At 42.1% G+C, this 16,653-nt stretch overlaps 1 protein-coding gene across 3 annotated transcripts in view; it reads left to right on the top strand.

The window, feature by feature from the left end:
* Positions 1 to 16,653, top strand: part of HECW1 (HECT, C2 and WW domain containing E3 ubiquitin protein ligase 1) — a 499,703-nt gene that overhangs the window by 103,325 nt on the left and 379,725 nt on the right. Inside the window, exon 2 of one of the 3 annotated variants that reach the window (XM_073678212.1) lies at positions 3,919 to 3,976. The exons of the other annotated variants lie outside the window; for them this stretch is intronic. Coding sequence (XP_073534313.1) covers positions 3,950 to 3,976 — 27 coding nt within the window. The 5' untranslated portion in view covers positions 3,919 to 3,949. The remainder of the gene's footprint in view (positions 1 to 3,918; positions 3,977 to 16,653) is intronic. 3 annotated transcript variants of the gene reach the window in all.

The following is a 16,653-nucleotide window of genomic DNA, read 5'->3' as shown; positions in this document are numbered from 1 at the left end:
AAACTTCAGACCACTACGGGGTCTCACTAGTCCACTGCCTACTAGGCATGGTCCTTCTCGAGCAGCAAAAACAGGCATGATGAGGGGTTGTCCAATCCAAACTCTGTGAGACTGCAGACTTATAAATTCCCAGTAGTGGTCTGGAGTTTGCAGCCAATTCTTGGGTGGATGGAAAGAAAATTTACAGCAAAGAAATTTGATCATTAGGCCCTTTCCTAAGAAATTATGCAAACGTAAAGTCACTTGGAAATAGATCTATAGTAAATTAGTGCCTCCCAATTTACTTTGGCTATGTGATTTACCATGCAAATAGACAGCATGTCTGAAACTCTTTCTTAACACGGCAGGATGACAATTAGAATGTCAGATATTAAAAGTAAAACATGACGGTAGTTTGTGTGCTAACAATAATAATAAAAAAAAAATATGTTCTTCTTCTTCAAGGATTTGAACCCCAAGGATCCACTCTATGAGACTGAAGCTTTACCATTCAGCCATAGGGTCAAGTGATAATGGCTGATGGTTTTTCTTGGCTTATGGGATCAATCATGAAAATACTCAGGGTGTCTAAAACTCATTCTAAAAGTCATTGTGATTCTGATTCTGATGTTTGAAGAAAGTCAGATATCAGAGTCACATATCAAAGTCACACATCATTTGAATTTGGCTTGGAGGAGGTCTGTGTGAAAGTCCCAATGAGTTTCAGACAGCTTTGCACTGAAAATCACATAACCAAATAGAATGCCTACATTTTTTCAACTGAGTTTATAGCTCAGTGGTAAGTGTATTAGCTTCTAGCTATAGAGTTTTGGGTTCAAGTCTCAGCAGTATACAGCAACCTTTTTTTTTTTTTTTTTTTTATAGTATCAGTTGTAAAAGTCAGATGTCGAAATCACATATGAAAGTCAGATGTCAAAGTCACTTATCAAAGTCAGTTCTCATACCGGGTATCTAGCCTCAAGCTGCCATTATTCTGATGTTTGACTTTGATTTCTGATCATGTCCTAAAATGGACACTGTAATCAAAGTCAGATGTCAAAGTCACTTCTCAATGTCAGATGTCAAAGTCAGATGTCAAAGTCACTTGTCAAAGTCACATATCAAAGTCAGTTCTCAGATCGGGTATTTAGCCTCAAGCTGACATAATTCAGATGTTTGACTTTGATATCTGATCATGTCCTAAAGTGGACACTGTAACCATGATTTAGAAGCAAAACCTTTATGCTACGCAACATAGGACAAATAATCTGACAAAGATTTTGCAGGAAATATGCTACATTATTGACTTGAACAAGCCTATAGGCTATCACGCCTAATATATGGCCAATGTATGTTTGGCCCAATGTATGCCAAAAGCATAGGATGATGTAAGGGCATCCTGCACAAATATATATTAACTCTGTAGGATATATTTTATTTTATGATGGGAGTAATTGGGTAAAATATGCAAATGTATAGTTAATAGTTGCATACATGAGGGTTATACATTCAATTCACATGTCAGAAGCATTTTTTTTAAGTAGCAGTCCAGTTATTTTTGAGTATTCATTTTTTCACTAATTCCTCAATATATAAGTAAGCTAAGATTACCTTACTGAGTTGTTCTTGTCTATCTGAAAATTCATGGTATACATCTTTTCATTTAGCAATACTACATAATATAACCCAACAGCTGTTGGTAACATGTGTGTCTATAATTCCAACAACCTAAAAAGGGGACACATCAACTGTATGTGAAGGATAAAATATTCAATTTATTTCACAACTATAATAAAAACCAGGTAAGGGAAATAGGGTACAGTGTCCAGCAATAGGGGAGCATAGGGGGTACAGATAAATCATAGATATAAATATTGTACACTCCTCAAATTACAATACAGAAAATTGCTAGAACGTACAGGTAATCACATCAATAATATCAGCAATATGCATAAATATGTAGCCAATAGTGTAGTATAAGTAGTAAAGTGCACAGTGCTAGAAGATATGTTCAATGCTACAGACTACTGAATCAAAATAATAAGATAGGTGGATAGATCAAATGTACAAAACCTGCAATCTAAGAATATAAAGGGAAGCTGAGAGGTACTGACCCCCTGCGCTGCCACTACCCATCCAACGCGCGTTTCGCTGATGCTTTGACGAGGATGTGGTAAGTATACTGGGTAAAGGTTAATATAAGGCAAATAGCCAATGAGGTAATGTGCACGGCCGGTATCTGGGGACGCCATGCACGGCATAGGCCGGCATAGTCCCATCCCAGAAGTTGCGTCTCCTAGGAACGCGGCAGACCGAGGGGATAGACCACTCCGGCATGCATGTGAGCCTGGACCGCACAGAGGGAAGCCGGAAGTGACGCTGTATAAGTTTGAAAGCGAGGCTTGGAATCACCTATGCAAGGGTATGCGTTCCACCATGAATGGAAGTGAACATATTAAGCTCAAGGGAAAAGAAAAGAAAAGAAAAAAGGGAGGAAAAAAAAGTATGTATGTGATGTAGGGAATGAGTACATAAAATAAAGTAAGTGAGAAAAAATAATGAAATAATGAAAATATTGACATGTGAAGCTAAGATTACCGTACTGCATTGTTCTTGTCTATCTGAAAATTCATGGTATACATCTTTTCATTTAGGTCATCTGATCGCATGGTGACCCCTAAGGGATTGCATGCCTCAGTCACCAGAACAGCATCTCAGTCATTAGAACTCCCTGTATAATGAAATTACACTGAAGTTCTCCACCGGGGGCAGTGGGCTGCGGCTCTTATCACAAATAATGATAATGACTGCACAGCTCCTTTCAGACAATTATAACCCCCTGACTGTATGCTTTATACAGTGGTCCGGTTTAGAGTTTTGCTGGACTATTTCTTTAATGTATATATGCTGAATGCGTACGAAAGACCTGAATTTATGTTCTTTTCTGAATAGAATCTTACACACATTACATGCTCTATGGGATTCATCGGTTTATAGTGTATTTTATCTTGTATGTTTTCTACTTGCATTATCATGCAGCAACAACATGGGGACCATAATCAATAATCTTGAGGCAAAATGGGATTCAGTTACCATTGTTTATTACATTTAATATCTTCTATTCTCACATCTCCTTTACAGCTATTACATGCACGGCCTAGTACTCTCAATATTTTAGCACATTTGATGTTTTTATCTTTAGGATTGCATGTTAGCAATAAGTGCATGATATGTAATGGTATGTATTCAGCAGCCAGAGGTGATACAGGGGCTAAATATCCACTAGATGAAATCCACTGTGATCTGTCATTCTGTTGGCTGTAATTTAAAAAACAAACAATAGAAAGCGAAAACCTGTCAAAAAAGCTTTTCTTATGCTAGGCAGTGGAGCTGTTCTCTCATACGTACACCTGTATCCCCTGATCCCTCTGCACTGCCTGCTTTATGATATGCCAAGATTCTGCCAGACCCCTACTACTAACTATTGACAAATACAACTATTGTAACATTTTACATATTTCTGCTACATTTTAAAAGAGAAAAAGTATGAATGTTAAACATGTGTATTACCATTTCATATTGATAATGTCTTATTCTTACCTTTTATACTTTCTTACCATAAAGGGTTTTTTTTTCCAGAGACAGTACCATTTTTGTCTATGGGCTGTGTCTGGTATTGCAGGTAATATGCAGTATGGATAATGAACAAATGAGCTGCAGTACCAGGCACAGCCTATGACTTCAAGTGGTGCTGTTTCATGGAAATGTGTGCAAAAAAATTGTACATATGTACTGTATACAATGTGACAGTTGATGTATATTAGGATTCATTTCCTTCGAATTGGTTTCAATACATGGCTATTTTATGCTAAAGTACTATGTTTTATGTGTAATATATTGGGACTGTTGCTGAGTTAATCTCATTGAACTTTTCTCTAGGAATTGATGTGCTTGCAGTTGGCGGGTCATAATGCTGCTGCACCTGTGTAGTGTGAAGGTCAGTGTGTTTTTCTGATTATAAATCCCATCCATGCCATTCCATTATAAATCCACTAATCATTCATAATGGAATGCATCATAGCCCACAACTGGCCTTATGTACTGATCAAATCAAGGATACCATCCCATTCTAAACAAGGCATCCATTTTTGATTGCATGAACCTGCAAGAATAAATGTAACTTAAATTTGGCAGATTTGGCTAGATGGTAAAAGTGAATTTATACAATCTATTAACATGGCATACCAATAATACATTTATCCCGAAAAATATGCCCTATATCCTTATATAACTTAAAGGGGTATTGCCATCTCCAAGATCCTATCCCAATATGTAATAGGTGTAATAATAATAATAATAATATTAGCAAGTACCTCCAATTAATAATGTATTATAGTTCTTCTGATTAGCTATGTCGCTTTCCCATGTGCTGGGCATTGCAGCAGCTTAGGTATCCATGGTTACAATCACTCATATATTGACAGTTAGCTGTTAGTGGTCGTAACCATAGATACCTAAGATACTGCAATGCCCTGCACATGGGGTAAGCAACATAGGTTATCAGAAAAACTATAGAGAAGAGACTACAGCATGCTGCAATTTTTTTTTTACTTGGACCCGCGATCAGTTTAAGAAAAATGGGTCATCTGAACAGCCCAGTTGAATAATATCGGTCTGAGTTTGTCAGTTTTTTCCACAAACAGCACTTGGACTGGAGATATGGTTGTGTGAATGTAGCCTAAAACTGAATTTACACATCCATGTGAGTGTTACCATCCAAAAGAAACTGACCAATTTTTTTCTCAGGTGTCATCAGAGTAGTTTTTTTCTACTGAAACAGGTAGACTGTCAGAATTTTTTTTGATCCATTGACTCTTAGCAATGGATCAATTAAAGGCTAGGTTCACACGAGCATATAAAAAATTGTCAGTGTTTCGTCCAGATTTTTTCCCTCATTTGCCATCTGTGTGTAATTCGTTTTTATACATCAGCAATTATTACAAATTTACAAGACTAAATGCAGTTCCTCTGTTAAAGAATTGCTAAGTATCCGTAAAAAAAAACGGATGATATAGTGGGGCTCAGTATAGAATCAGATTTGTTTTGTGCTCCTATAGACTTGAATGGGTGAGTCTCATCCGATTTACAGAAGAAATTAGTTCATGCTGCTAATTTTTTCAAGCTCAGATTTGATCCATGAAAAATATCGATCATCTGCACTGACCCATTGAATAACATTGGTCAGAGAGCCGTCCATGGGCCGTCTGTTTTTTTTTTTTACAGACAACACTCGGATCAAAAATATGCTCCAGTGAACCCGATCTCAATGATTTCAATAAATACCATGCAATTCTTCATATGACCTGAGGTGGCACTGCACAGAAACTGAACTGCTGTGTCAAGGTTTCCCCATAGATTGCTTTGGGTCAAAGCTGCAGGACATTGTGTGATAGTTGCATTACAACTAGTAGAATGAGTACAGTGACAGTGAAGGTAATGACATCATTGAAAGTAGGTTAGGAGGACCCTTGAGATATTTAAATGACTGGATCACAAGCAAGTAAGGTATTGGAAGATATAGGATTGACCTTTACTGAGACAGTTTTGCTTGAGGGTATGTTGTAATGATAGCCTTCACACTAGGCAACATTAAACTTTTATTTGCCTGGGACAATTTAGACAAAATGAGCACATAGCTTGAAGGTGCTATTGAACATTATTAGTTAAACACCATTAGTGTCAGAACTGACAACCCAAATATATCCTGTAAAACTGTACAATAATGACTATTCTTAGGAATCGTTTTATATTTTTCGACCAGGATCACATTACAGCTATGTTCCTATTCATGTCTCCGTCTGGGACTTCCAGCCAAAATCCCCAAAACCAGCATTGGGACTTGCCCCTGATGAAGCCATTGACTTCTATGTTGCCAAAGAAATCCAAAGCATGAAATTTTCCAGTAATGTTCATCTTTCAGCTTAACACAGTAGTGTAGTCTATGGCCATCAAAAGAAAGGAAATCACATGTAGTCCAAAGTCTTGTATTTTGGACCCTGTTGGTCTTATTGAAGTCAACGGCTCCATCAGTGGGTATGTCGGAATCTTGCATTTTGGGTATTCAGACAGAATCCCCCAAAACAGTCATGAACCAGGACACAGACCGGATGTGAACTCTTCCTAAAATAAAGACTTATAAACACCTTGATCCTGTGCCTCCTCCATAACACTTCTGTTATGCCAATGCAGGGCCTGAGTGTGCGGTGCATAAGACAAGGATTCTCTGTTTCTACATACGAAGAAGGAAGGAGGAATGCAGCACGTCGTCCATAGGGTAAGATAAAAGTCTTTTATTCAAATTCCATTAAAAAATGTGTGGATCCATGCAAAAGCATTAAAAATGGACGCGTTTCTGGCAAAAACACCCTTAGTCATAGTATGAAGGAACAAATCACGGGAGTCTCATTTTAAACAAATGGGAACCAATCATATGAAAGTAGGAAACTCGACCAATCGCAAACTACTACAGGTCAGTAGTAGATCTTTAGTAGTTCCCTATTGGTCGAGTTTTTCATGTGATTGATTCCCTCTTGTTTAAAACGAGACTCCCGTGATTCGCTCCTTCATACTACGATTAAGGGCGTTTTCACCAGAAACTCGTCAACTTTTTAATGCTTCTGCATGGATCCACTCGTTTTTTAATGGAATTTGAATAAAGGACTTTTATTTGACCAAATGGACTACGTGCTTCATTCCTCGTTCCTTCTTCATATGTTGCTGTGCTTCAACAGCAGGATATAGCACCCACCGGTCTCAAAGCTTTTCAGCTACCTACATGGCAGGCAAGCGTGGTGAGCTCCTACCCTGCCTCTTCTGTATTACACGTATAGGGGATACTCTATACAACACTATGAGAGTGACAAAAAAATGACTACAGAATGAAGCAAGTGTGAAAAAGTGCAAGCCAGTGCAACTGCATTACTGACCAGCCAAAAAGTGCGGCAACACACTGTGTGCACTAAGATGTATGCAGACATTGACTAAGTGAAATTTAATCCCTTTATTGCCCATGACAGATATATCTGTCATGCAGCATGTCAGGGACTTTGGATTGGGCTCAGAGGCAGAGCCCACTCCACACAGGGCAGATGCCGGTTATAATATATAGCCGGCATCTGCCTCTATCAGCAGCAATGGCATGGCCATGATCACTGCTGTCAACCGCTTAAATGTTGTCGTCAATTGCTGACAGCAACATGTAAGAGACATGATCCAGTAAATAAAGTAAAAAGTAAAGAAAAACATTTTTAAAAATGTTAAAAAAAATTAAAGATATATACTGTATATACTCGATAAGCCGACCGAATATAAGCCGAGGCACCTCATTTTACCACGAAAAACTGGGAAAACGTATTGACTCGTGTATAAGCCTAGGGTGGGAAATGCAGCAGCTACTGGTAAATTTCCCCATCCTGGTAAGCATGACCCCCTCATCCCCAATCCTGGTATGCATGGTCCCCTTATCCCCAAGCCTGGTATGCATAGTCCCCTCATCCCCAAGCCTGGTATACATGGCCCCCTTATCCCCAATACTGGTATGCATGGCCCCCTCATCCTCAATCCTGGTATGCTTGGCCCCCTCATCCCCAACTCTGGTTCCGAAAGGCCCCCTCATCCTCAATCCTGGTATGCGTGGTCCTCTCATCCCCAAGCCTGGTATGCATGATCCCCTCATCCCCAAGCCTGGTATGCATGGTCCCCTCATCCCCAAGCTTGATATACATGGCCCCCTCATCCCCAATCCTGTTATGCATGGTCCCCTCATCCCCAATCCTGGTATGCTTGGCCCCCACATACCCAAGCCTGGTATGCATGGTCCCTTCATCCCCATGCCTGGTATACATGCCCCTCTCATCCCCAATCCTGGTATGCATTGCCCCCTCATCCTCAATTCTGGTATGCATGACCCCCTCATCCCCAAACCTGTTATGCATGATCCCCTCATCCCCAATCCTGGTATACATGGCCCCCTCATCACCAATCCTGGTATGCATGGCCCCCTCATCTCCAGCCCTGGTATGCATTGTCCCCTCATCCCCAAGCCTGGTATGCATGGTCCACTCATCCCCAAGCCTGGTATACATGGCCCCCTCATCCCCAATCCTGGTATGTATGACCCCCTCATCCCCAGTCCTGGTATGCTTGCCCCCCCTTATCCCAAATCCTAGTATGCATGCCCCCCTATCCTGGTATGCATGGCCCCCTCATCCCCAATCCTGGTATGCATGGCCCCCTCATTGCCCAATCCTGGTATGCATGGCCCCCTCATCCCCAATCCTGGTATGCATGGCCTCCTTATCGCCAATCTTGGTAGACATGGCCCCCTCATCCCCAATCCTGGTATGCAAGGCTCCCTTATCCCCAATCCAGGTATGCATGGTCCCCTGATGCCCAATCCTGGTATGCATGGGCCCCTCATCACCTATCCTGGTATGCATGGCCCCCTCATCCCCAATCCTGGTATGCATGGCCTCCTCATCACCAATCCTGGTATGCATGGCCCCCTCATCCCCAATCTTGGTATGCATGGCCCCCTCATCCCCAATCTTGGTATGCATGCCCCCCATCCCTAATCCTGGTATGCATGGTCCCCTCATCCCCAATTCTGGTATGCATCGTCCCCTCATCCCCAATCCTGTTATGCATGGGCCCCTCATCCCCAATCCTGGTATGCATGATCCCCTCATCCCCAATCCTGGTATACATTGGCCCCTCATCCCCAATCCTGGTATGCATGGCCCCCTATGCTGGTATGCATGGCCCCCCATCACTGCACACATGAAAAAAAATAAACACTTCTACTCACCGTTCTTTCCTCTGCTCCAGCGCTGCGTCCTGTTCTCAGCTGATCTCAGCATCCAAGCAGCGCATGACATCACTGCCATGCACCCTCAGATGCCGAGGTGAGCTGCCGGGATATTCACTTTTCTCCATGCCGGGACTCCTGCTGCAGCTCAGCTATCCTCCGTGCCCACTAATAAAGAGAATGAATATTCACTCTTCTCCACGCCCATGGGAGTGGGGAGGAGTGAATATTCATACTCTCTAATAGAGGGCACAGAGGATTGCTGAGCCACAGAGGAAGCTGCGGCGCTGCTGACACTGTGCACCCGCTATTAAAGAAATGAATATTCACTCCTCTGCTCTCCCATGGGCGTGGAGAATGAATATTCATTTTCCTTTAGCAGCGGGCACACGTGATAGCTGCAGCAGCGGCTACTACCTGTGCCCTGCTCCTCCACTGCCGCAACTCCCCCCACTACTATCCACCACTGGAATGTATATACTATATACAGTATATACCCAAGTATAAGTCGAGGGGGGCTTTTTCAGCCTAAAAAATGTGCTGAAAAATTTGGCTTATACTCGAGTATATACAGTACAATAAAGAAATTAAAATAAATACACACATTTGGTATCAACATGTCGAGAAATGTCCGACCAATCTAAATATAAAAGTAATTAACCCAATCTGTAAAAACTGCAAAGAGAAAAAAAAATCGAAACACCAGAACTGTAGGCTTTTGGTTGCAGCAACTCCACAAAAAATGCAATAAGAAGAGATGAAAGTGTTGTATCTACTCCAAAATAATATCAATAAAAACATCAGGTCACAATGCAAGAAACAATCCCTTACAAAGCTTCATCTACAGAAAAAGAAAAAAATGTTACATGTTTTGGGAAATGGCAACTCAAGATAATATTTTCTGAACTTTTTTCATCACAGAAAAAAAATGCAAGTTTCGTATTGTCGTAATTGTACTGACCTGGACATTCATATTTCCAGGTCACTTTTACTGCTAAATGAGCAATCATAACCCAAAAAACAATTGTGGAATTGTGTTTTTTTTCATAATTTCACTTCATTTGGAATTTTGTCCCATTTTCCAGTAAACCATATGATAAAATGTATGGTGTCATTGAAAAGTAGAACGAGTCCCACAAAAAACAAGTCCTCATATTGCTTTGTCAGTGGGAAAATAAAACAAGCTACGGCTCTTGCTTGTTCTTTAAGCAGTAAAATGCATAAGTGCTATATAGAATACACAAATATAAAGAAGATGCTTAGCACACAAAGTGGCCAATTCATGTATACCCAACAGCCACAACAAGGTGACCTTTCTCTGATGGGACCTTAGCCATTTATATCAGATTGGCCTCTACCGGATCAAAAGCCAAAAAGTGTAACAGAGTGTTTCAGAAATCTTAATGAAATATGCACACTAAATGAGGAAATAGTATCATTCTATGCATCATATGATCCGCTAATAATATAGTAAGAACAAAACATTCATATTTACATTTTTGGATACCTCTAAAAATGTTTACTCAGCTTTGCATCCATCCAGTATAGATCTACAATGTCTCAAGGCTCAGACTGGCCCACAGGGGAACAGGGGAATCCTCCGGTAGGCCCCTGTCCAGGAGTGGGACCACCACCTCCTTATATGAGCAGCAGCTGGCACAATTCACTTGGTTTGCTATGTACAGATAAGGGCAGGATGCCATCATTCATTTAATAAGTTATCCAGTGTATTATTATACAGAAACATTAGTACATTTGTGAATGAGGGTAATGTAATAGATGTATGTAGCTGAATAGTGGGGTCCATGAGTCAAAATTACTGGTGGTCTCTTGGCATCCCAGTCCAACCCTGGATATCTCTATGCTTTAATAGTTTAATGACAAAAAATTACATCTTCCTGCCTTATTAAACCAATCAAGCCACTGTATGAATAAGCAGTTGACTGACAAAACCTAAAAGTGAAGAGAACTTATGACATTTCTGTATTGTTTGAAGATTCATAGGTTTATTTTTATGGGTCAGATGAAGCGGCATTTGTCTCCATTCTACCTATGATCTTGTCAGAGCATTTAAACTTCAACCTTATGGATATTGTTTAAAGAGGACCCATCAGCACATGTTTAATTAAAAAAAACCTACAAGAAGAGGGGAACCCGATGTGCCCAATTGAATAAGATATATAAATCTTTATTAATTTCAACAAAGAACAATAGACAACATGAATACTAAAAAGAGAATCACCCAGAAAATTGTTAATACAGGTTTTTTCCTAAACATGATCCAAAAAAGTGGCATGTATATACAAAACATTTAAATTAAACAAGAGAAAACACCAAAGATTATCAAGAAGTTAATAAATCACATCTATTTGATCTTATTGATAAAGTGCCATGCAAAGTTTAAATACAGTGCAAATGCAAATAATAAATAAAGATAGTCAAATGTGGTAGTCTAGTAACAAAATTACTAGCATATGTAAGGTGCAGGGCAAAGACTCATAAAACCAAAAATGATTGGAAACACTGACATAACACCAAATAATACAAAATAGTGAACATGGCAAGCACCAAATAAATGAAGATCAAACCATATGGAACCTGAGTGGCGATAGCAAAGACCCCAATGTGTGTTTCGCGTTAGTTTCTTTCTGGGGGTTTATTTTTATGGGTCAGATGAGAGCAGAATTTGTCTCCATTCTACCTATGAGCTTGTCAGCGCATTCAAATTTCAACCTTATGGACATTGATTAAAGAGGACCCATCAGCTCATGTTTAATTGAGTAAAAACTTTATTCTCCTGAAATACTAACTTTTCTGTAGAGATGTTTAAACTTTTAATTGACCTGTTTCTCCGTCATATACACACTTTCCCCACTTGTGACATGGATGTGACTGCAAGGTGTTAATCTGTTTCCACCCACTCAACATTAGGGCTCATCCAGACGTCCGTGGATCTTGGTCCGATTTCGGACCGCTATGCACAGACTGGCCACTGCTCTCCCGACCCGAGCGTGACAGCTTCATATATTTCTATATAGCCAGTATAAGGGCTCATGCAGCCAGTCCGTGCAGTAGCGGTCCGTGCTCGGACGTCTACGTGAGCAGCTTTCCTCTCATATTGTAAATTAGGCATAGATCAGACCATAGTCCTCACATCCCAGTTACAAAATTTGCTGTCTGATTGGTAACCAGCACAGACAAACTCCTTTCCAGCATTCAAGGGGTTAACATACTAAGAAAAGCTATAAATACTTTAGCGCATACAAGGACAAAACTTAATAAAGTTTTAAGCTTTAATATGAAAAGTATACAAAAATACAGAAAAAATAATTAGATGCCATAAAACAAGAAAAACACTTATCGTATATGAAAAAAAAGTGTTAACAGAATAATGGAACTTTTCTTTTCCCAAATCTCTTCTGGTCCTTTGGGGCAGAAAGGAACAAGATCAGACTTACACGAGTGTATAAAAAATCATCCAATTTTCATTGAGAAATAAATGGATGATTTTTAATCTGTATTGTCACCCATATTCCATCTGTATGCAATCTATATGGCATTCATTTTATACATCAGCAATGAATTTTTTTTTATCAAGATCAAAAACAGTTTCCTTTTTTATTAACTGTAATGTGTCCGTAAAAATCAGATTTTAGAATTTTTGGCAGTTGATTTTTATGGGATGTGATTTTTTGTGTGCACCCATAGACTTGAATAGGTGATTCTCATTTGAAATAAGGAAGAGAATAATGCATACTGCAATTTTTTTCATGTGGATCCTCAATCAGTTTAAAGAGGTTGTCCACTACTAGGAAAACCCCTTCTTGATCTGAATGTTTGGCGCCGATAAAATAAAAACACTTATACTCACCTCCCGTGCCGGCGCCGTTCCAGCGGTGTCAGCACTCATGTTCCCAGGGCTCACGTGCGGTTGTTATGACACGTGAGCCTGCTTCCCAATCAGCACTGGTGTCACTGTCCCCATCTTCGTACAAATCGAACATCAAGAGAAAGTGAGAGAACAGCTGCAGCTCTGACTTCATCTTGATGTTCGATTTGTCCGAAGACGGGGCTAGTGACGCCAGCACTGATTGGGTATCAGGATCACGTGTCATAACAACCGCACAAGAACCCCGGGAACACAAGTGCCAACAGCGCTGGAACAGCGCCGGCACGGGAGGTGAGTATAAGGCCATGGCACCACTATCAGTATTTGGTCAGTATTCGGTCAGTATTTTTTCTCAGGAGTGGGAGCCAAAACCAGGTGAGGAACAATCAAAGAAAAGGTATAATAGAAACAAGTCACCAATTCTGCATTTATCACCCACTCCTGGTTTTGGCTCCCACTCCTGAGGAAAAATGTTGACCAAACACTGACCAAATTCTGACAGTGGGGCTATGGCCTAAGTGTTTTTATTTTATCGGGGCCAAACGTGGGGTATGAGAAGGGGTTGTCCAAGTAGTGGACAACTTCTTTAAGATAAAAACGGTCATCTGAACAGGCCAATTGAGACTGTTATCAGTTTTTCACACGGATCTCGTTCTCGGATCTGTGATTTTAACAGATGTGCGAGTACATCCATTCTACTCTATGGGTCTGTGCTGTTAAAAAAAACAGACCTCACTCAGGAGTGTCACATTGATGTGTGAATGTAGCCTAAGGGTCCTTTCACACTACGTTCTTTCCCACGTTTGGTGGCCCCAATAGGGTCAATGTCCAAAACCCTCGCAAAGCAGGATTCAATTGTATGCGTCGACAGGGCCATTGACTATAATAGTACAGACAGAGTCACCATGTGCTCTGTTGTGCATCATTTTCAGCCGTCTAGGCCTACTGGAAGTAGACAGCTAGATGTAGTAGACTATGTTTTAGTATATTCTAGTGTTTGGACGTAATCCTTGATGGGGCCACCAAATTTGAGAAAGAAAGCAGTGTGAAAGGGCCTTAAGGCTGTCCCCCACACTGTGTAGCAAATGTTATTGTCCAAGTCATGTTTTTGGGATTATACTCTCAGCCCTTGGCTCAGTTGTTTTAGAGCTGACCATCAGTTTATTACGCAATTGTTGTGTTCTTGAACAGCAAGGTAGTAATGGGGCAAGGACCAAAAAACCCCCCGAAATAGTTAATTGCCCTATATTTATCCTCCGTATGATTCCTTAGCCTGGCATGGGGTCCATCTTCCCCACCTTTACATTTTGTACAAACCAGGACAGAGTGGTAATTTTAACATCTAGGCATTTGTCCCTTCCATAAACCATTTAGTAAAAATACCTGGCCACTCTGGCTAGTACTGATAGTTTGAAAGTTTTTTTTCTTTACTCCAGGAAAAAACTTTGCTATTGCCAGTTACAAAATGATTTGTTACATTTTTAATAAAGTTATTACATCTAGAAAATGTTGAATAAATTGACAATTGAGCGTTAGCAGTTTGGGGATGTTCACTCCGACAGTGTCCTATCACTACTGATTACGTAGGGTCACACCCGTTTGACAAGATGAATAATAAAGCTAAGTTAACTTATTCAGGAAGAAAAGCAGACAAGCAGCAGAGTAGCAGAGTAGAGAGACAACACAGAGTTATGAGTAGTGTTGAGCCACCCCCGTAGTGTTCGAGTTCGGTTCGGTTCGTCGAACACCCGTGTGTTCGCCGAACAGTTCGTCGAACTGTTCGTCGAACACCTTCGAACACCGTTAAAACCAATGGCAGGCAAACAAAAACACATAGAAACACATAGAAAACACCTTCAAAGGTGTCCAAAAGCTGACAAACTGCTCAGAAGACACAACTAACACATGGAAAAGTGACAAGTACATATAGTCATGCGAAAAGAAAAGAGGTGGAGGAGTAAAAGGAGGGGGAGACACAGATATAGGCATGTCATGCCCTTCTAAAATCCAAAAAGTGAGAAGCCGAGACGGCCAGTCCGCTCCTGCCCGTGCCACCTCCGTGTCGCCGGGTTTGTGCCAGAGCCGCGGTGAACCCTGACGGCCAGCCCCCCTCTCCCAATACTGGTGCCTGTCCGCTGGTGGGTCGAGAGAGCCCCCCTGTGGTGGAGGCAGCTCTAAGCTTTTTAATTTAAATTGTCCCTCTAATTTGAATGAATACACTTTAAATCCATTTACAAGGATCTATTGGAGGGCAAGTCTCATGCCAGCAGCCGCGTAATTCCAGCTCCAGTAGCGTCCACTAAAGCTGCTGCAGTTAAAAAGCTTTTATAAGGATCGAGCTTGGCTGTCCACCGCAAGGCATCCTAGTGCCAGTCCCAGCCCCTATGCCTTGGGGTGCCTCCTGATGCTCTTCACTAAGTATCCCGTGGTCCTGAAGCATTTCCTTTGAAAAAATTAAGTGTCCAAACTACAGGTGGTGTAGCTTGCTTAACAGCCGGGATAATCCGCTGACTAGCAGACACTGCTACTAGGCACAAAGTATTTCCTGGGCTAGATGCAGTTAAAAATTTGTAAGTAGATACTCTCGTTGGATGCTGAGAAAGCATTCCATAGAGTCTCCTGGCACGCCATATATGATTCTCTTAAAAAGCTTGGGGTAGGGGTCTAGGGGTCTTTTATAGCCAAAATCACGGCCCTGTATCACAATACGTCACCTAGGCTGAAGATAAATGGAACTGTAGCACCGAGGGCTCGGTTGCTACAGACGTATTGCACCTCACCCAGAGGTGTGATATCTCACTCTCAGATAAGGATGGAGTGTGGATCAGGACCCGACACCTGCATGCATTACACCACATTGCCGTGGGGCAGGGCGACCAATATGCCCCTGAGATGGGCACGACAGTCCCTGTCCCTGGCTGGAGTGGGGGGAGGGAACACTGAGGAAGGGGAACCCTGCAGTGCAGGAGCAGGGAGGAAGCAGTTCCTGGGTGCATTGAGAAGGGAGTATAAAAGGTGGGCACCATCTTAGTTCAGTGCAGAGAAGTCTGAGCAGAAGTGGCAGGGAGCAGGGGCTCTGCATGAGCTCTGCTCCGGAGGCGGGCCTAGTAACAGAGGCCCAGGCCTGCAAGAGGGAGAAGGAAGGAAGAGGAGCGGAGAAGGCTCCAGGAACGAGGAATGAAGGGATCCCAGGGGTGCGGACGGGCGAGTCGCCACCGCACGCCCGAATCCACCTGCGTGGAGGGGTCAGGCCAAAGGGGGAGACCGGTCCCCGAACTAGTGGAGGCAGGAAACGACCCTCAGCTAGAAACCGGAGGCTCTGACATTTTATGTGGCGCAGCCCCTTGCTCCACCCGCTAGGAAGGCACCACATAGGGTCAGGGAAACTGGCGCCAAGTTTACCAAGAGGAGGCCCGAGGCAGCCGGACAGAAGTGTTGGTAAGAAAGGCCAGACAAAGGACACACAAAGGGGGTCCTGTGAAGCGCTCCAAAGTTATCTGGGAGTTGTCTGAGCCCCTCACCTGGTGAGCACAGTACGACGTGGGCAGCCGTTACCTGCAGACGTGGTCTGGATAATAAGAACTGTGAGTAAAGGCCCTGAACTGCATCACTGACTCCGTGTCGTTACTGCTGCTGCCCTGCACCATCACCCCCATCCTCCGCATACACTGCCCTGAGGCTATACTCCTCCCGTGGGGAGTTATGCTACGCTCTGCTGCACCCACAACACCAGCCTTAGCGGTCTGCCCTGTAGCGGCGGTTCACTCTGACCGCAATCCACGGGTGGCGTAGTCGGACATTTAAACATCAAAACCACATAAATAGTTCCGCCACTGGTTTGACCGCCCTGAGCCACGGAACCGGATCGCCGCCACGAAGACTACAACCACCAGCATCCACCAAAAAGGGTCCGGCTCCG

Source organism: Phyllobates terribilis, unplaced genomic scaffold (assembly GCF_046119375.1).
Source record: "Phyllobates terribilis strain yellow unplaced genomic scaffold, ASM4611937v1 Scaffold_4__5_contigs__length_816908805, whole genome shotgun sequence".
Classification (NCBI taxonomy): Eukaryota; Metazoa; Chordata; class Amphibia; order Anura; family Dendrobatidae; genus Phyllobates; species Phyllobates terribilis.
The sequence above is the reverse complement of the archived record's forward strand: the minus strand, read 5'-3'. Positions and strand labels throughout refer to the sequence as shown.